The sequence below is a fragment of the Labrus mixtus genome, chromosome 4 (assembly GCF_963584025.1).
Source record: "Labrus mixtus chromosome 4, fLabMix1.1, whole genome shotgun sequence".
Classification (NCBI taxonomy): Eukaryota; Metazoa; Chordata; class Actinopteri; order Labriformes; family Labridae; genus Labrus; species Labrus mixtus.
Window position 1 is genome coordinate 32,220,113 of NC_083615.1, and position 21,658 is coordinate 32,241,770.

A 21,658-nucleotide genomic window follows, 5' to 3' on the forward strand; every position below is an offset into this window, starting at 1 on the left:
ATGTAGCTTAGTGCTAATGATGGATTCATGTTGGAATATTTGTGAGTAAGGTATTTAACCTGCTCTATTGTAAAATGTCTTGAGATAACATTTGTTATAAATTGGTGCTATACAAATAAAGATTGATTGGTCGATACCTCTGCCAGGACAAAGGGCCGCTCCTGTAGCAGGCCTGTCACACTGAAACGGCACAATCCGGTGATGAGGAGGGTGTAGTGGGGCTTCGGCCAGTTGCTGCCCACCACCTGCACCGCTATCCCTGCGGTGCCGATTCTGCAGGGAGACAAGAGGGCGAATGAAACAGAGGAGACGACATGAGAAAAGATGATCTCATCACGCAGCGTAATGTGCAGGGACTGTATCTAGTTTGTTCAGATACAATCTTTAACAAAAAAAACTCAAATGCCAACAGCCAATGAAGAAGAGGCTCGGCGTATGACATGTGACATATGACAGTATACATGATGTAAGAGATAAACTTTTAGAAGTTTCAGATCATTAATGATAGTGAAACAAATGATGCACATGTCCATTTTTATAACAACACTTTCTAACTAGCTTTCAAACTCTCTTCAATGTTTCATCCAGATCTTTCTTCTGCATCAACATCTTTCTTCTGCCGGCAACACTTCCATGAAGACAAGCTAAAAGGATCGTTCTGTGCTCTTTAGAGACTCATTACATATAATGTGTGCGTCCTGCTTTGCCAAAAAATGCCGTGTGGGAGGCCGCGATGTTTTAATTAAGACAATGTTTGTCAGAAAAGCTTCTGAGCTCTCTAGTGACACGAACAAAGGACTTTTTATTGTGACAGGTCTGATGATTTCTAAACAGCTGAGCAGCAAACAAGCAGGAAGTAATTTACTGAGTGTAATTACATTTAAATAAGGAGCTGTCAGAGTTTACGTTAACAAGACACATTCTACAAACACCAGAGAAACTGTGCAATATGCAAATAGACCAAGTGTTAAGAAATTAGCAGCAGCTGTAATGGTGCCACACACACACACACACACACACACACACACACAGGATATGTTTCTGATTACTGTCTTACAACGCATTGATTTAATGTGAAGCTCCAGCCACGGATAAATGCAGATGTGTGTGTGTGTGTCAATGCATTGTAAGACAGTAATCAGAAACATATCCTGTGTGTGTGTGTGTGTGTGTGTGTGTGTGTGTGTGTGTGTGTGTGTGTGTGTGTTCTAAATCAAAGACATATGTATTTTATTCAAGGAAAAGTGGATTGGATAACCAGAACCTACACCCATGCCACGTTACTGTGGTCTACCACGACGAGAGAGATGGGGATTTCTTATCATTTTCTTTTCTTTATAAAACATTAATATTCTGATTCCAGGAGTTCTAAATTTGACCCATCGCACTTTAGTGCAGAACTACAATTATACAACGTAGACTAGAGGATTGCATAAGTCAAATGTCTTTCCTATTATTGTTTTATAAGCCACATCGTTGACCATCTTTGCCTCTGATCAATGCTAACTAGAACAACTGTGTCAGATAGACAAACAGCTGCTACTTATGTAGTAACCTGACCGGTGTGGTAAACTGCAGGTGAAAGGTTAAAGTCCGTGTCCCAGTGTGTTGCTCCGACAGGTAAACTATAGACTTTTCTAGAAAAGATAACGTACTCAGAAGGCTAATGTAAACTGTGCATAACACATAAAACTACTTCTACAAAACATTTCCAGATATATATAGTTTGTCATTTTTAAATGGCATGAATTAAGAAAAAGATCTTTTGATTGGCTTTAAATATTTTGCCATGAAACTCAGAGACAGAAGAAAATCTTGCGTTTCGAGTATCAGTGTATTCCACTAAAAGGTCTGGCCTTGCACAGGACTCAAAATAACGTTAAAGCTCTAGTACATTGATATTTTAATAACCAAAGGCTAAGTTCAGAGTCGATTTCCATTGTCATGTTCTGATTAAGGTTGTCAAAATATACAATACTTTGTTACACAACACGTCTGGAATGAAGAATATCTGTTATATTAATTATTGAAAAGTATCGAGCTTAAAAAACGACATCTTTTTGACAGGTGTAGGAGAGGAATGAGTCCATCAATGACTGCAGGCAAACTCCTGCACAATGAAATATACACGAACATTGTGTACTTACGAAAGTTTGCCTACAATTTTTTACCACTTAAAATAAGAAATTACCCAATATTTGTTGTCTAGGACTTCTAATTTCTGTAGCCGTCGTATTAATATCGTTTTATATTGTTTTTGCTTTTTTACTGTTATCGTATCAAAGTTTCAAATCAATCAATCAATCAACTTTTATTTGTATAGCGTCAACTCATAACAAGTGTTATCTCGAGACACTTTACAAGAAGCAGGTAAAAGACCTTACTCATTGTTATGTTACAAAAAGCAGGTAAAAAGACCTTACTCATTGTTATGTTACAAAAAGCAGGTAAAAGACCTTACTTATTGTTATGTTACAAAAAGCAGGTAAAAGACCTTACTCATTGTTATGTTACAAAAAGCAGGTAAAAGACCTTACTTATTGTTATGTTACAAAAAGCAGGTAAAAGACCTTACTCATTCTTATGTTACAAAAAGCAGGTAAAAGACCTTACTTATTGTTATGTTACAAAGATCCGGCCTATCCATCATGAGCACTTTAGCAAAGCAGCAAAAGTTACAGTGGTAAGAAAAAAACTGCCTTATTAAAAAGGCAGAAATCTTCGGCTGGATCCCCGACTCATGATGAAACAGTCTTCACAGGCCTAGACTGCGCCGGGCTTGGAAAGGGAGCAAATGTTGTTGGAAATGTTGTTATCCCCGGTTCAAACTTTAGAGTAAAATCTGATACATAATAATGATAAGTGTGCAGTAAAGATATGATTTGTCATTATCCTGTCATTATTATCTCTGTGGTTTGCCTAGTAGTGACAGCTTGGGGGGAGGGGTCCCGACCCCTTTTGGACTCCCTGTCCTGCCAGCTGGTTTGTAACAACAAAAACAACAACACAGCATCAAGCCGAGGGGGTGAGTGGACTGTTTCTCTGTTCAGCTACATTACTGACTGTTTATTACTTGTGCAGCGTGGGGAGGTCGTCGGTGTCGTGCTCTGGGTCTCTGGTGTTGGGAATCACTCCTATGATGGTGCTCTTCAGTGAGGTCCCCTTCAGCAGCCGCTGGCTGACCAGGTGCATGTTCCGCGGAGAGTCCACGCTGAACCTGACGGTGGAGCCCGGAAGTAGCACACCTTCATGGGACAGCAGCAAGGGGAGACGGTTCGGTATCTGAATTCCAGCACCGGAGGACATTGTCCGATGTCTTCAAACGCCAGGTAGCAATTTGTTTTACTCCCAACTCCGGTTGACGCACTTCTCTATTTTTACACACTACATTTCCGGCTGGTATTTCAAAATAAAACTCTTATTAGCGACCTGAGCATATTATTAACTACAAGTTGGAAATAATATCGTGAGTATACTTATTCAAAGATAATGTTCCTCAAATTAATATATTATTAGCATTGTTTTAAAGCACCGTAGCATCACTATTTTCCCCTAAAATAGCTTTTTGAATTTTCATCTGAGCCCGTACTTTCTTGACTTCCTGTTTCGCTGGACGAGCTACGGCAAGTACAGAAGATCAAACCGTGCATTACAGTAAAAAAGTGAAAGAAGCCTATTAGGTTGTCTTTTTCCCCCCAATCTTTTTTAGACACAGCATCTTTAATATATTTTCTTAACTGATGGACAATAACACAACCCACAAGTTCTTCAATACCTGTTGTGTGCTGTTTGCGTACCTTTGTTTAACTTTGAGAATAGGCCACATTCTGCTGATTTTTTAATCATTAACTTGCTTTTGCTCGAGTTAATGATTTTGATGATGAAGTCTTGTGTTGCCTCTTTACAAAATGTGCTTAAAGAGGTAGTTTCAATTTTTTGATGTGAGGTTGCATGAGGTTCCTGTTTTGGACTAAGTTACTCAAACAGCTTTTTAATAAACCAAAACTTTAATTTACTCTTCTATACACGTCAGTGTTTTTTTCTGTATAAAAGCAGAATACTATACTTTCATTTCACACATTGCAGGAAAAAATTTCATCAACGTACTTAGTAATTTTGACCTTATTAAGTTCCTCTTCCACTTCAACATTTATCTCTGGTGTCTCCTTTTTCTTAAATGTCATTTTAATTAGGGTTAGGGTTAGTTGTGTGGTGTGTTTATGCAGCCTAGAAAGATATTGCAGCACTGAAGCCTGCTGCAATACTTACATGAAACACTTAACTCTGTAATGCTGTGGACATGATCACCAGAAACTTTTCTTTTTATCAACTGTGGCTTCTCTAAACAATGCCTGACCGTTATTTACAGTATTTAATACGTTCACTTTTAATGCACTTCATACAACCTAGCTTCAAAAACCTAAATATCCCTTTAACTTCCATTGTCCTCACATCCAATCCAATAGTGTGTATCGGTAAAAAATGCCAAATTGATTGTAATTGTATTCATCATATAACATTATGTAACACAGTTGTCTTTACAAAACGAATTTGGAGTAAAAAACATGGCCAACAAATGTTTGTCACACATGCATAAATTGTGCAAGAAGACAAATTGTATTAAAATAGCAGTTTAGAAAATATCTTTAATATGAAATGGACTCTTGACACAAGGTTAGTTGATAAAAATAGCTATTTAATTTGTATTTCTTTCATAAAAGTACTGTCAAACGGCATAATACATTCCAAAAAATAAATAAATCTTATATCTTGTGTATAAAAAAATCTATTTCTAAAGACCAGAGACAACAAACCATTGTGTGTTTTTAGTCATAATCTCTCTGTTTTGGTAAGGCAGGTGTGGGAAGTATTGAGTTATTGTTACAATAAAGGATCTTTGATTACACCTTTAAATGCTCTTATGGTTATAAAAGACAATCATACGGTTATATATGATTGATTAACAAAAGTACACTGATTTCATTGAAAGCATTACACAACAATAGTTATTGTTCTTCCGTTCAATCCTTACAGAGCTTCTCATGAGGACCACGTTTATCTCAGACATTTCATCAAAGCCTCAGACCCATCACATGTACAACAAAGTGATTGAACATCATCAAAAAGGGTTACACAATAAGGCTGTGGAGGCTTCAACATGCATCAGCTGTAAACTGTAACATTCACACACAGTAGACCTTGAAAAGTATACGTAGTGCAGTCCTGGGAGTCTTAACTAGAAGTATATGGTATAAATCTCTGAAACGTAGAAGGGAAACCATCCATCAAGTTGTGTGGTCGATAGTAAATCATGTGATGCATGTTTACATTTCTGGAGTGCTATCTTGGATATTTGATTGGTTTATTTCCTCGTTTATAAATGGTTTCACTTTAAATGTGTTGACTTTGACAACTCAAGAAGAAAACCTATAAATCAGGAATAAAAATGATATAATGAGAAACTTCAGTCAGGCTTTACCAGATAAGAGACCAGTTATCACGGCAAACCAACAGGTGTTGCACCCATGGGAGCGGGCAAGCAAACTGGTTCAGATTCTATCCAACATAAAAAGTATTTTTCTAATAAGATCCACGAGCAGAAACGTGCTCAAACTAGGATCAATATTGGAGATGCTTTTGAAAAACGGAGAAAGGTTAAAACGCAGAGAGGTTTCAAGAAGGGATGCCGAGCTGGCTAAACACTGAAGCTTCAGTGTCCACCACATGGCAACCTGCGTGAGCATCGACTCTAGGGTGGAGGGGTGGGGGGAGACAGCTCTCTCTGATGAGAACTTGTGAACTTGGACTGCAGTACCCATTTTAAACACTAGGTGTCCAAGATTCATATTGGTCCTTTAAAGTTAGCAAAGTCATTGATTTGACTTATCTCCGGCACATTGTGTGCTAAATGTAACTGGTACTTTGTCTTACAATATATCTTAAATGTTTAACGTCTTGATTTTTCTGTGAACTTTTGACATGTGGCTCCAGTCCAAGTAGATTTGGCTGCTTTTATGGTAATAAATGGGAAAACATTTCAGTCTGGTAGGCACAGTTAGGCTACTTACTTCACTCAGTCTAAGTCTGTAAATGGAAGATAAAATCTACACACCCAGAGCAGCATAAAATCAACAAACTATACTAAATCGTGCGTGAAGATCCTCTACACACGTAGTACCTTCTCATGCCTTATGCAGTTTTTTAGTGATTGTGATGGAATGTTTTCAATTTCAGTCCAATGTTCGATGAATCTGTGTCTCCCGAGGTTTCCTTCATAGACGCATGTTTGTGCATAAGCTTGAGTAATGAGAACTTGTTTCTATGTAAGAAATGTTGACAGGCCCTCATTGTGCATTTTTTTCACTGATTTTTTTGTTCCTTTATAGGCTGAGTCTCACAATGCCTAACAAATTAATCTCTTCATTTAGCTTTATGAATTCTACATATCCTGACATCTTAATACATTTCATTGAACAGCCACCAGATAACCTTGAGCAGACTAACAAAGAGAAGAACAAAATAAAATGGTAAACTGAAGTATCCTGAGGGGCTGTCACAGACAGAAAAAAGTTGGATAAGTATAATCTCTGTCAGAGTTTGTTGGAGTCAAACATGTTAAAGATTGGTAGTTTGAAAAGAATTGTTGCAAACTTTTTTTTGGTCTCTTTTGCTGTGTGGAGTTTAGACACAGGTTACCAGTTTACTGCTTTGATTACATTAAATTTGATGTTTCAGAAGCTGAAATTCTGAAAAGGGCGACCAGCCGTGTATGACTTTTAAATCAGACAAAAAGGTATAGTGTCATCTCACACATTTTCAGGAACTGTGTTTTTCCTTGTAACTATCGATACACAGAAGACTATTGAAATTTGAATTTGATCTTGATTTGGTGCTTTTGGGGGCAAAGTCTGAGTGTGATGTGATTGCTGAAGGTGGCTCTATAAACTTTACACATGAAATAGAGACATTAAAATATTCCTTTGTGGATATAAAATTCCTTTGAGGATGGGTTAAGATAAAATAGGCCCATGGTTAATTCAGAAATGTGTAGATTGTGCAGTAGTAGATAGAAATATACCATCGTTTGGAGCTCAATGCTTACTCTTTGTGCATGATAAATATATAAAATAAAATACATGAAATTGGAAATAACAAAGATAACAAGGTTTTGAATGGGCCTCAGTCTAAATTGCATCTGGGTGTACAGCACAGAAAAATAACACCCTTAAATCAGTGGTTCCTAAACGTTTTCTGCAGTACCCTCCTTTGGCAGATGAAATAATTCCATTGCCTTTAAGTATGAAGTTCAGTTCAGGTACATCTTCAGTTCAGGTACATCTTTTCTTCGTTCTTCATTTCACTTTTAAAGATCTGTTCATGACGGGGAGTCTGGCTGTAGTCGGCTGAAACATTACAACATCAGTCCTTTGTGTCAGCTCTCGTGTTTTCTTCCTCGTGGTCTCTGAGATGAACCATGCAGGTAAACCAGGAGCACATCGGAGCAGATTTAACAAAGCCACGCTGATGTCCTCACTCCAGGTGAAGTTAACCCCCTTCCAATGTGGAAGGAGCACGTTCAGGCCAAACCCTCCTTCTTTAAAGTATCCACCTCTATACAGTTTCTTGATCCCATATATGTGAACATAAACTAATCTGGAAAGATTTTCAGCATCAATCTGGGATGAATTCATCAATCAAATACATTGAACATCTGACTGAGTGAGAAGTGGAAGTTTTCTGGAGCTTGAGTGTTACTTCATTTATTTCCAAATTGTCATGAAATCCTTCAGCTGAGTCGACAATTTCAGTCCTCTAAATTTGTGCCTTTTATCAGAATGTCTGGACGACAGTAACTCTGTTTAACAGATTAGGTTAAGCTGTATTAATGTTCACAAATCAGGACTGAACTGTCTTGTTTCAGTGTGGATTGTCATTTTCCTCTTCTCCCCTTATCTCAAGAGATTAAGATACCAGTCCCTTATCCGTATCAACAGGGACAACTTCACCTCGCTGGCTTCTTCTCAGCTCCTGAGCTCCAGCTCTTTCTTCCTGCCTTTCCTCCGATGGGAGACAACACAGTCTGTGGAAAAAAAAAAAAAGAGGAGAAGGGGAACTGCATTAAACACCAAACTGTCGTTTGTCACCCCCTGAGAGTGAGGAGAGCGTTACTGACACATTTTGAGAAGCGAAGCACTCCTGGGATCAGAGACACCTCACTGTCATGTAGAAAGTGGTTGCAGCTGTTCATTTTAAACTGCACTGTATTGTTTGATAAAAGACCAATGCCAAATCACAGACACTTGGACTACTTCAGCTGCATGTTTAACTTGAAATGTCAATCGCTCATTACAGAGAAACTTCTTGGAACAGGGTTGCATACATTTTTATGTCTGGCTCCGTCGAAGGTCTTTCCGTATCTGTAGTGCTCACTTGTAAACATCTTGTTAAATGTGTTTACCATTTTAAAGGAGCTTTTGTGCAAGATTATTTTTTTTATTAGGAAAATATTGCAATATGATTTTGAGATTTTGATTTTGGGAAGCCAGGCTAAAACGTCACGCCAAGAAAAAGTCCAACAAACTAAAACTGATTACCAACATCTTGCCTGTATCACATTTGTGTTGTAATGAAGACATCAAGTCAACAAGAGTCTTATTATTTTATTTATTTTATATTATTTCTCCTGTTGTATCTTCCACCTTTCACTGGCTGTTTACAAAACGTTGAGTTTTTACTACTACAAAGGAGAAAAATGTAAAGTTTTCAAACAATCATTCTAGGCCCCTTTAAGCTGAGCAGTTAATGATCATCTAAACACATGCAGTACCACTGTGTACAGTCACACATGTCACACTGTAACTTTGATGGATTACCTTGTCGTGAACTTGTGGACGGGACAGTTTAATAACACCTCAAACCTTTACATTTCGATGTTCTGGTTAATTTCTCGTATTAAATGCATTATGCAATGTTTTCAACACCCTATTATTATTCAATTAAAAATGTTCTATAAGGCTTCTCCATGTGTCTTTATCTAAGTCCGGGTCAGGTCAGTTGATTGAGACCTTGTTCATGATTTTGTGTCGATGTGTAGTGAGGCTTTTATACAAAACATGCAGGAAACTTTAGTCGTGGAATGATTGCTCACAAAGTTTTGACTTGAGCCAAAGATCTTACTAAGATGACAGCCTCATGACTACTTTCCTCTGGGACTATGTTTTTTTTTTTTTTACTTTACAGCATCTGCATGATTGGGCATGCAGCGTACAGATCAACTGGGTAAAAGATAATAATAATAAAATAAAATAAAAAATAACAATAATAATAAAATGAAATTTTCAATGTAATGTAATTAATATTATTGGCTCAAGGTTGATGAATTGGGACTGTAAACCAATGCTTTCATGGAACGGTTCATAAAAAGGCTGTTTTGGTTTTTCTATTGCTCTTCATTTTATAGAATAAATATGTGAGTGTGTGTTTCTCAGTATGTTTGATGATGATGGGTATCACAAGAATCACAACGATCAGATGCAGAAAAATATTACAAACAACGGCAAAAGAAGCTACAGTTTTAAAGGGAGATATATGGCACCTTACGTGGTGCATTTACAGGAGGGACGTATGAATGTACCTTGGCGGCCCGCCCGATTATTATCAAGGAAACACTGGGCCCGATAGAAGCACCTGATACGTTTAAAGATCACTGTGCTCCCTGGCTGATCCAACACAAAGATGAAAAACAAATGTTGATGGATCCTTTGACATCATAACTCCAGCATACTGGCATGCCCCGCCTTGGGAGCTTTGGCAAGCTAATTGCTATCATCATAGAGTAATAAATCCATGTTTATTAGAACTGGCTTTTGAATGTTTTTTCATCTTTGCCTCACAATTCTTGTGCTGTTGTCTCTTTTAACACTGTACTAGTTATACTGTCAAGACAAAGAAAGCAGAAACTGTTTTTACTTAGAGTCTGTAATGTCACTGCAGGTAACACTAATCACCCGCTGTTATACTCACAGTCACGCTGTGCTTCTGTGCTGTCAAAGCACTCGTTGAACAGGCAGTGCATGGTGTGGCACAGGTTGTCCAGAAGTGATTTGGGAGAAGCAGATCTCCAGCTGGACGGCGGCACTCTGTCGGGCTCTTCTGTCAAACGATCCCAAGTGTCCTGGATAGTCTCTGGAAGCTCCTGCTGGAACACCTACACAAGCCAAAACACACACACAGAAACACATGTGGGGGTGAGAGACAGCTGAGTTGGCTATATATGAGGCAGAAAATGGATATGGAGGCATGAGCTGCTTTGCATTCAAAAGTTTCTCATAAGAAATAAATCAACAGCGGGGAGACGTAGCATCAAAACCTCGTTCATTGTCAGGATTTCAACAGCATGAAAACTCACCTCTTTCATCTTTCTACCACCTACGTCTGAAGAAATCAAACAGAGGGTGAAGAAGTTTTACTGAAGTAAACTTCTCACCTTTACATGCATTTCAACTCAGATTATGCAATAATACCTGGAGTGTACACATACTGCAGAACAACTCAAATGTATTTGTAAAAAAATACATCATAACTCTTTATTGTAATTGCTTGTAATAAAATAAAATCTGCCAATAGGGCAGGCAAATTCTACCTGCTAAGTGTCTTGAAATGACATGTACTCATTTTGTTAAAGATATTTCAATTCAAAACACTGGCAGATTTTTTGAGTCCTTATTTTTTTAGCGGAGGAAATAAGAGGTATTATGAAAATCCACTTCTACAGTGTTGGTGAACATATATTTGGGTAACCTGAGTGTTTACAGACATACAAAATGTTAAATAAACCCATCCAGTCCTTTGTTTGTGGTCTGTATAAGTCTTACAACACAGAGAAAAATGTGCTCTCCTTGTGATGTCACAGTGGGATTCTGGTAAAACAATTCCCTCCACTCTCCTGGGATTTCTGCCCATGGAATCCACCCCCAGGCTAGAGCAAAATGTTTGTGCAGGTCGGCCATTTTTATTCTCACTACAGAGGAGTGATGTCTACTGGGAAAACTCAGGGGGGTCTCATTGCATTTAAAGAGACACACACACCAAAACGGAGCGTTCTGAGAGAGCTGGTTTATACAGGGTCCCAAACCTCCTCTGGTGCTTGATTCATGTTAGATTTTGACCAAAGCACAGCACAGATGTTTCATTTAGACCACATGAGACTGTTTGAAAAGGTGGAGAAGGGAGATGTAGGAGCTAAATGTAAGTTGATTGTGTATTTGGTGTCATGGGTTGTTTACTGATTTGTTTATTGTTTACGGTCTGCTTGTTATTGGTGGTGTTCACCGGAAATCTTGTGGTGATGGCAGTGATTATATGGGCCGCACTCACCTGTTCCCCTGGGTTTTTGGCTTGGATGGAGAGAGGGGGTGAGCGTGGGAAGAGACAATTTCTGTTGACCGCCACACTAAACTGCACTGCGATCGCAAGTTTATTTGATGATCCGAAAACAGCGGTTGTAGTATCTTGTTTTGTTTTGGAAGAATAAATGACTAAAGCATCTTGGATCTGGAAGTCATTTATACCGACAGCGCGTCACAGCTTCACTCCCGTGTTTAGTCCCTCGTGGCAAACTTTTTTGAAATAGCTTGTAGACTAATGGCATATTGTTGGAATAATTAGCTGTGATTTGCTGTTTTTTAGAGAACACTGCATTTGACCGCGCTGTGATGAGTCCAGGACCAGTGTCACAACCTCCGGTTAAGCCGATAAGTGCAAGATCCTGCAGTTCCTTGAGTGTCCACTTGAGGCTTGCTGCATAAGCAGCAGAAGTCACATAAACCCTTTTCACACATACGGAAATCTCCTGAAAAACTCTGGAGATTAGTCTACCCGGAGGTTCTTTAGGCTATGTGTGAACGCAAACGGCCGCATTTTTCGCGCAGATTTTACCCAGAGTTTATCCGACCAGACCCCTAGTATTTTATATACTGACTGTTTAAAGTGTCTGCACACGACCACTACGATCTCCGTGCTCTAATTAAACTGCTGCATTCTGTTTTCTGTTCGTCAGTATGTTGTTCTCCTCTCTTTTGTGGATGTTGTCATTCCATTGGATTACACATAGCATTGATATAAAGACAAATATTCTCATTATAACATCGTGTAGCGGACTCTGTTGCTTCGGCCGCTACTTCCGCGTTGTTTATTTATGTCACGTCTTACCTCAGGAAATCCCCCGCCCCCCCCTCCCCTCTGACAGGTAAAGAGGAGCATATGTGAACGTCTAGGTCGGGAGAATCTCCGGAGAAGTCCTCCTGTAAATATCTAGATATTATCCGGAGTGCAGATGTGAAAACAGCTATACACACCCATTCTAAAAAAACTGTTTTTACAGCAGAAATGAACAAGTTTACAACCTGGTTTGAAAAACTAAATCGGTCTGATTAGTTCATGTCTCGATCGACACACACTGTACGGGGGATGAATTTTTTGACGACTCATCAATTTTAATTTTATGCAGGATAAGCATTATTCACAATATGGTGCATAGCTGACCTGATTGACAGTCAGGCGTGATGTAACAGTTTGTCATGGGGATTAAAACCCGCCTCAGCTCCAGCTCTCAGCCTGTTAGGTTATGATAGGTTACCTGCCAGTGTTCTCTTAGTTAGTTTTTTTTTACTTTTAAACACCCAGTGTGTCCTCACGGCTTCTAGAGATTTTCTCCTGTGTTTCGTTGGACTTTTTTTAACCTTTTGTTGACTGCTTGATTTTGGCCTCCTTCATGAGAAAGTAATTGTTTAAGCTATCGGCCTCTTTGTTTGAATACATCCTTTTTGTTTATCTGCACTTGGGTCCAGCACCTTACATGATACCACACCTTGACAGAGCTTTGTCTTACCTCAGCAGGATGCGACTGTACAAAGACTCCCTCTAAATCCCTGAAGCGTCTCTCCAGCTCGGCGGTGTATGGACGCGAAGGATGTCGCTCTGGCAAAACCCGGATGATCTGCAAGTTGAATTTGTATTTAGTTATGAACAACTAACCACAGGCTCAAGTATCTTCTTCATTCAACACCAGGAAAAATACGAGATTAAACATACAAAGTCAAAATACACATTGTCATAGCCTTTGTATGTTAAACCTTGTACTGGTGTTATATTTGAAAAGTGATCACTATAGATGTGTTTCACCTTGGGACATTTTGAATATTTGACCACACCTGCCATCATAGTGCCTATCAGCCTATTGGTGTTGAAATCTATATATCTGGGTATGGCCCCTGTCCTTTGTTCAAAAATTATCACCTGAAGAAGATGTGTTTCTTCTTCCTCGGTCAGCTGATTTTGCACTGCCCTGCACCTACGTTATGTGCGTATATCTACCTCCACAATTAACATTTAAATAGATAGATTTAAATAGATTGTGATGATTTGCAAAACACCATGTTCAAATGATAATAGCACAAAGAAAACAATTGTTGAAACTTCTTACATCCCTCTTTTGAATTTGATACTGATGACGCCCTTAGAAAAACAGTGGACTCAAAAGACTGGAAAAGTTTGCAAATGCTTAAAAAACATCTGAGGAACATCAAACAGTAAATAAGGTTAACTATCAACAGGTTGATTGGTACAGAGCCCCTGAATTCCCAAAACGTTTCTTACATAATAACTTGTGGGAACAAGATAATTGTGCCCACAAGTTAAAATCTTGTACATAATTATCTTGTGCACACAAGATTATTATTTTTTTTTTTACTTTTTGGGACTTCAGGGTCTCCGTAGATTGGGTATAAAAAGAGCATCCCAGTAAGGCTGTCTTTCTGTGAAATGTAAAATAAGACAACAGCGACCCTGACGTGTTGAGCAGCTGAAGTCCTACATCAAGTAAAAACATGTTGTAAACTGTTTCTGGCATTAAATTCAAAATGGATATCCAAAACAATTTTACATTTCTCAGTTTCCATTTGATATGTTGTCTTTGTGCTATTTCTGATTAATGTTTTTATTGATTATTTTTTCTATGTTTTACTGATTATTGTATTATTATCTGGAAAATCACCACTGAATCATGTTTTTATATTTGAACACCCAGAACAGGGTTGTACTGTGGGCACTTTTTTAGCTGTCTGATAAACGGCTTCATGATTGATTGCATTGGTTTACAGTCTTTCAAATATCTGTTGTATTGACTGTTGAATGGAGTCTTAGAAGGAAGAGTGACGGCTGACTCCTTAGTTACTTCAACAAACATCTCCACACAAAAAGAAAACATGTATACTGTAAGCAGCTGAAAGTAAATGCAGAAGATGATGAGTGGAATCCTTCAATCAATGATACACAAGACTTCCCAAGAGGCTGATGTGTGTACTGTGGTCTTTATGATCGATCTGTGTTTAGTCTGCAGGCTGCTCTGTGTCATACTGCAAGATGCACATGAGTGTGGGGATTGGGGGCCCTTACAGACATCTGCCTTAATTATACCTCCATGTCATACTTGGTCATGTTACATACTTATGGATGACTTATGGATGACTCATATTTATACTTTATATTTATTGCAGCAGCTGGACTGGATATTAGGACTGACAGTGCTGTGCAGGGCATCCACTTTTGTTTGATAGAAGACGACTGTGTACTTGTTTTTTTTTTTCCTTCTGCTTGTCTCTTGGTTGTGAAGTTAAACAGTTGTAACTCCATACTGGCTGAGGTTGAGCTCTATAGCTTTGATTTACTGACAGTTACTGTAGACTAAGGGATTTCCCCACAGCTCACACAGCATTAGAAGAAGAAGAAAAAGAAGAAGAAGAGACAACAACAGAGTGTAAAAGTGATTTAATCCAACCCCCAACCCCACCCCACATGCGTCAGGGAAAGTCTCCCGCTGTGAGGTGTATGTGAACAGGCAGTTCAGGAAGATTTAAGGTGCAGTCCGTCTATTATCTAGAATTTTTCAGGAGCACATGTTTGAAAATGGCTTGAGTGACCAGCAGCAACTTGAGTCATGAGAATTGTTTGTTGTTGTTGTTATCTCACTTACTGTATGTGCATATATCTGTTCAGATAAATGAGAAGCTAAATCATAATTTGATGTTAGCTGATGGTGTCATGATTGGATTAAGGCCAATATGTTCCTCCTCCTTTCCTCACCGCATGGACGGGTATCCTGCATACAAACACCCCCACCCCCCACTAACGCCAGCAGACAATACATACAGTAGACTGCATACAGAAACCAGATCGCTGCTGACCACAAAGTCTGGTCCCCTCTCCCAGACATTCTGCATTTATACACCGATATCTGTTTTTAAAGACTACTTTGGAAATGTAGTGTCTTCAGTTTGGTTGGGGGAATTTGCCCCCCATGCGTTATAGCACTGGTGCTGCCATTCTAAAGTCAGATTACTGACTGTGTCTGCGATCACATACCAGGTCAACCACTAAACCCTCAGATGATTTGTATTGTTTGTGAACAGTTTAAACCCCTAAGAAACTTAAACACTCCATTTATAGCATCTGTGAGTGAAAAGATCGGCAGAGGAAACCACATGTTTTGTTTGACCGACACAAACAATGTCCATTTCTTAACTTTGGTGAAATCCAAAACCCTGTTAGGACAAAATGTTTAACTTTGAAACCACATGGTGAGTGACTGCTGGGATTGGTGGACAGCATGCCTAAATTCTGTTTTTCTTCTTGGTATGTCAAATTGGTGCTACTGTTTTTATTAAGTGGTTACTTTAAACCATTTTCCTTCCTTTAAAATTTGAAAGTCAAATAACATGAGTGGACCTGAGAGACGAGAGATTGAAATAAATAAAGGAAAAATCTTGTTTCAATCATTACGACAGTTCGGTTGCGGAGGTATAAAACGGGGGGACTTCATAATGTTCTTACCTTTTTTAACACGCCTTGGTTGACCTGGAACCAAAGCCTCTGGAGAACCAGATCTTCCAACCCCTCCACATATGACTTCTGATAGTTTGATGAGAGGAGAAGAGAGAGGAGAGGAGAGGAGGGGAGGGGAGTGGAGAAGAGGGGAGGAGAGAAGAGGGGAGGAGAGGAGAGTAGTGGAGAGAAGAGGGGAGGAGAGAAGAGGAGAGAGGAGAGGAGAGGAGAGGAGAGGAGAGGAGAGGAGAGGGGAGGGGAGGGGAGGGGAGGGGAGAGGAGAGGAGAGGAGAGGAGAGGAGAGGAGAGGAGAGAGGAAGGGCGGAGAGGAGAGGGGAGGAGAGAAGAGGGGAGGAGAGGAGAGGAGAGGAGAGGAGATTGACAGATTTACTATATTGATCAATATCCACATTCATCTCAAAATGTAATCGCTATTACTGCTGATGCCAAAAGTAACCTCATGATAAAAGTGAAGAAAACAGATCTCCAACTGGTTTTATGTTGAATAGTGAAAAAATTGACAACTATACCTCTTTGTACATTTCATACATACTCCAGTGTTTCCCCTACCATTATATTAGGGGGGCGGCATGCCCCCCCCAACGGTCCCACCCTCCCCCCTAGAAGGTCAAGTTAATAAAAAAAAAAAAAAAAAATATATATATATATATATATATATATATATATATATTTATTTATTATTTTTTGGGGCTTTTTGTGTCTTTATTGTAGAGATAGGATAGTGGATAGAGTCAGAAATCAGGGAAAGAAGTCATTTAGGATACCTTTCCGATAGAACAGGACAGCTGTCACTAAAAGTAACACATGAACACCAAGATTCCTTCAAGTGTTTGTGTCAGCGTCCGTCTGCCACCCCCCCCAAAGCTGTAAACCTAGTTCCCCTTGGAGAAAAATGTTATTCTATGACTTCAGTCGGACTAACATGTTCACATGTGTTTTAAAAGTGCAGTTTTAGTCACGCTCATACAATAAATGAACGTCTCACTGCATGTCAACTTACTGAGAGACTTGAGAGGCCTAAAGGCACATAGTAAGCTTCATCCAGTAGATGTTTAAAGAGAGCTGTAAATCTTACCATTTTGCTGATGCTTGAAACTTTAAAGATTTCGTTATGATGGACCCTGATAGTGTAGTTGATGGGGAAGTTGTGCTTCTGTAACACACAAAGAAAAAGAGACAAAAAGACATTTCATGAATCAGTAGTTCATATGAGACTTGCTTATGGTCATGGACTGAAAAGTTACATTTACTTCAGAACGACTATATTCAAACAATTCACTGTTCTATATCACAAGGCAGCATTAACATGTTGTGTCCTATGATGACAGAGTTTTGTCAAATGTGTGCATCTACCAGACAGGGAGAATCAAAGTAAGTTGAATATCCTAAACTAGAAACCTGAACTCAGTATATCACAGCAACCTTTAATTGTCTCTCAAGATGGCACACCCGTTTTTATAAATATATTACAAACATCAAAGAAATGTTGCTGGTATTTTTTTGTGGACAATAGACATCCTCTCACCATGTAGCGTCGCCTGTGGCTGAGGCTGTCGTTGAGTGTCTTCAGCGGCGTGCACATGCTGGCTGGTGTCTGGGTCATCTGAACGGGCAGGATCAGAAACAGGCCTATACGGAAACACAGAGCTGCAGTTGTTTTGTTTTTTTTGCACCGAGTCACAGAACACAAAGTTTTCATACTTTCTATATACACTATGGATGTTTCTCCAGACTATCTCTGAACAGAAGCCAATAGTCCTCTTCCATTTCTGTCATTTAGTATTGTTTATGCAATTGTCCATGCATATATGGCAGCTCTCCACAGAGTCCAATAATCTTCACCACAATGTCCACAAAATCCAAAGCCACCAGGGATCTCCAGACGACGAAGAAAAGTTTTCCCGTCTCTACTAAAATATGTGCAACAAGCTGGTAATATTGTAAGGTGACTTTCATGCAAATCAAATTCACCTCTCAAATGATGGAAAATTGAGAAAAAAAATAAGATCAATCTATTTCAGTCAATTCAAATTTGTATAGCTCAAATTCTTAACAATTGTATGGATGCCCTGAAGTCCCCTATCTTGTGCGCACAAGTTAATTTGTTTTACTTTTTGGGACTTCAGGGGCTCCGTACAATTGTGATCTCAAGCCACAGAGAAGGCCTAAACCATTCTCTTCGATATATTAAATACAGAGACCCAACAATGAAACCACCAGGAGAAAGTTCTAAAAAACAAACGGAGACTCAAATTGTCTCCAGCACACTCTGGGGCTAACGTTCAAAACATTTGTGCATGACTCAATTTGATGACATTAAAACATTGATTCTGGCTCTTTGTTTAACTAAAACAACAAAAAGGACTAAAAGTCTTCAGCTTGCTCTACGTTCTCTAAATCCTAACACAAACAAGAACAAAATGACTTGGAACTATTCTCCAGTTCCTTAGAGATTTCATTTTAAGCCACGACTTCAGGGTGGTGACGGGGGAAATAAACATCAGGCAACAACAGCACAAGTCTGCTTTAAACATGGAGATGTAGTAGATTTTTGAATACTTTGTTGAATAAATGAAAGCTTTAGTCTGATGATGACAGATCTAACAGTTATTGCAGTCTGGACCAAAGTGTTGGACCAACCAACCAAACTTGTTTGAATATAATTTCTTCCTCTGTGCACTAACAAGCCCTTGAAACACCCTGTCCTCCTCTTTAAGGCCCTAATGACATCATGTTTCCTTTGTGTTTGCTGCTGAAGGAGTTAGAACAAACAGCTGTTAACATTGTATGACATAATGTTATTTGCTTGACAGGAAGTTGTTGACAGCTCGTGTTATGCATGTTTATAAATGAGCAATGTTCTCTGGTTGAAACCTCTGTGGTCTCTTTCACCTTCTTATGCAAGTTCCAAGTAAATAAAACCATGTCAAGCATCATTGTTTGGGCAGCTGCCTGACACACTCGATCACTGTCATCAGTTATCCTTGTTTAATTTAATACTTAGTGTTATTTTGGTTTTTCAATTTGTCAAGTTAAGTTATTCCCGTTGTGTGTTATTCAACTCTCTACTGGCAGGTCTTCCTACATGCACTATCAAACCCCTGCAGATGATACAAAATGCAGCAGCACGACTGGTCTTCAACCTTCCTAAAAGAGCACATGTCACTCTGCTGTTCATCTCCTGGCTCCCAGTTACTGCTCGCATCAGATTTAAAACTCTGCTGCTCGCTTACAAAACAGACACAGAAATGTCTCCTCCTTACTTTAACTCTCTGATCCAGGTCTACACTCCCTCCCGCCCACTACGCTCTGCCAATGAAAGGCGTCTGATCCAACCTTCACAACAGGGTCCTAAGTCTCTGACTAGACTCTTCTCCTCTGTCGCCCCCCGGTGGTGGAATGAACTTCCAAACTCCATTTGATCTGCAGAGTCCCTCTGCACCTTTAAGAAAAAGCTAAAGACCCAGCTCTTTATGAACACCTACTAACTTAATGATGATGGTCTCCATATTATTGATGATGATGATGGTAATGATGATGGTTTTTGTTTGATAACGACGACTTATAAGATGGTTTCTATACTGATTAGAGCTCTCAAGAACTGCCGTCAATGTTGTGCTTTGCCTCTGGTCACTTCCTGTCAGCACCTGTGTGTCCAATCAGACTCAAAGCTGATCATTTGTTCTTACTGACATTGTTCCCTTTTTTCTAGATCCTTGCTTGTGTTGAACTTACTCTCTGATGTACGTCGCTTTGGATAAAAGAGTCTGCTAAGTGAATTGTAGAATTGTGGAATTATTTAGCATCTTGTTAAATTGGCTTAAAAGTTCACATCCAGACATGTGGTGACAACAGTTCATGTTATTCTCTAACCGTATGGACTACAAGCACACATAATGTCTCTTTTGAAAGCTAGCAATCTGTAGTTTCAATGTAGTTTCCATGTGTGCCAATTCTTCCGAAAATCATTAAAACATGTGAACTGAGGCTGAAATAATGAACAATGACTGTAGTCTGTTTGGCTTTAAAAAGCGTCTTCCTGCTTTCAGGATGTGAGGTGTTCATTGAAGCAACATATTCACATCTCCAGAATCTCATTGGCTATGAGAGTAAGGTCTTTAACCTGCTCTTTTGTAAAGTGTCTTCTTTGAATTGGCACTATACGAATAAAGATGAATTGATTGATTGATTGATTGTAGAAACATCAGTCATCAGCACAGTTGGGAGCAATTGGCTGGGTGTAGAGATGTCAGATTAGGGGCAGATACCTCCTTTCAACAGCGGCTCTCATTATTTGCTGAGAATGTTGGAGTTTACCAGTTTTTATCTGACCTTTGGTATGTCTGAATATCAGTGAATGAAAGCTTGTAAGTGGCCAAATGAGCTGAGTGCAGTCCCCATGGTGATGTCTTGAAAGTGGAGAAAAATTTATTATTTTATTAAAACGTACCAAAACACAGTGAAGGATATCAACAGCAAATTTGTGGCAATCTGACGACCTATATGGTTATATTGTGTTTTGGATTAAATCTTCTACAGGATTTGGATCAAGAGGCTTCTTGTTGATGCAGTAGGAGCGTTTTTGTTGGAGTATTATGCCCAGAAAAGCACGTTAAATGTTGAGTCAATACAGTAGTTTATGGTTATTTGTTTGTTGTTGGTCTGACAGATGTGTAGATTGTGGCTGCTGTGTTGTTTGGACCTTGAAATGGTTTACATGGTCGTGATCACAAAAAGCAAAGCTTTCAAACATGTATAGCATTAGTTGTACGTACACACAGCTGTTGTGTACACACTCGTGCGTGTTAAGAAAACACGTCTTGCACGGCAAGCGTCCCCTGTGGGCCACTGGATCTCTCACATCCCATTAGGGGGTAAAGTTAAAAGATGATGCTTTAAAGTTGTTAAATATTAGGGGTGCTGCATCATGCCTACTTCTTGCGTCCATGGTCAGATTCCTTTTGTAAAGACAATTATTTCCCCCAAAATACAGCAGTAACACCCTGGAGTGTATGTTAGTCAAAGTTTTATATTGTAAGAAACCTGTAAAAAAAAAAGGACATACAGTACTTTTTGCTGTTTCCAGACGTACTGTCTTACTCCACCTTCCCTCTTTCTCATCTCATTGTGCTCTTGCCTTATCTCATCCCTCCTTTCACTCACAGGCATCGTATACCGAGAGAGAGGCTCTCAGCATGAGGTGAGAAATGTACAGCTGTCATCTGAAATATGACTCAGGCACTCTGCCATCATGCTAGTTTGAAGAAGAAAAAGGCTCTAAAAGGTGGAAAGATGATCACCTCTTTAGAAAAAAAACACTTCATTTTGTTCTGTGGGAATTCTTTAGATTCTAAATGGAAGAAAGTGGAACAAATGGAACAAATGGAAGAAGTCTGAGGGATAAGCAAATACCTGCAAACGTGAATTCAACATGTGCTTTTCTTATGAATTAACAAGTATGTCAATAACAATGCAAGTTCATTTATTATCCTGAAATGTGGAGACATGCTTCATATTTAAAAAAAAGGTTTTCTACAACATACAGTACTAAAGTCAGCAGTTCAAGACTGACTTTGACTCTCCAAACTCACCTGTAGATTGTTCTCTAATGTTTAAATCTCTCTTTAACGTAGTAGCTACTCTTAATCAAAGAGCTGTTTTGCACTTGAGAACTCTGAAGAAGAGACAACCATCTTTACTGCGACTTTCTTTCCAACCTACTGCACTTAAAAAACACACGATTTGCCAGACTTAGAGC

General features: G+C 39.1%; 2 protein-coding genes across 3 annotated transcripts in view; both read right to left on the reverse strand.

Annotated features, from left to right (window-relative positions):
• The window catches only part of lonp2 (lon peptidase 2, peroxisomal), a 29,518-nt gene extending 26,121 nt beyond the window's left edge, over positions 1-3,397 (reverse strand). The window contains exons 1-2 of one of the 2 annotated variants that reach the window (XM_061036943.1): positions 3,074-3,397; positions 138-273 (exon numbers count right to left, since the gene is read on the reverse strand). In XM_061036943.1, coding sequence (XP_060892926.1) covers positions 138-273; positions 3,074-3,306 — 369 coding nt within the window. In that variant the 5' untranslated portion in view covers positions 3,307-3,397. Of the gene's footprint in view, positions 1-137; positions 274-3,063 lie in introns of both variants that reach the window. The other variant, XM_061036944.1, reaches the window with a different exon arrangement.
• Positions 3,398-4,675: 1,278 nt separating this feature from the next.
• Positions 4,676-21,658, reverse strand: part of il34 (interleukin 34) — a 32,956-nt gene continuing 15,973 nt past the window's right edge. The window contains exons 3-8 of the mRNA XM_061036945.1: positions 17,426-17,529; positions 16,976-17,053; positions 15,889-15,966; positions 12,890-12,997; positions 10,024-10,207; positions 4,676-8,080 (exon numbers count right to left, since the gene is read on the reverse strand). Of these exons, the coding sequence (XP_060892928.1) occupies positions 8,022-8,080; positions 10,024-10,207; positions 12,890-12,997; positions 15,889-15,966; positions 16,976-17,053; positions 17,426-17,529 (611 nt within the window). The 3' untranslated portion in view covers positions 4,676-8,021. The remainder of the gene's footprint in view (positions 8,081-10,023; positions 10,208-12,889; positions 12,998-15,888; positions 15,967-16,975; positions 17,054-17,425; positions 17,530-21,658) is intronic.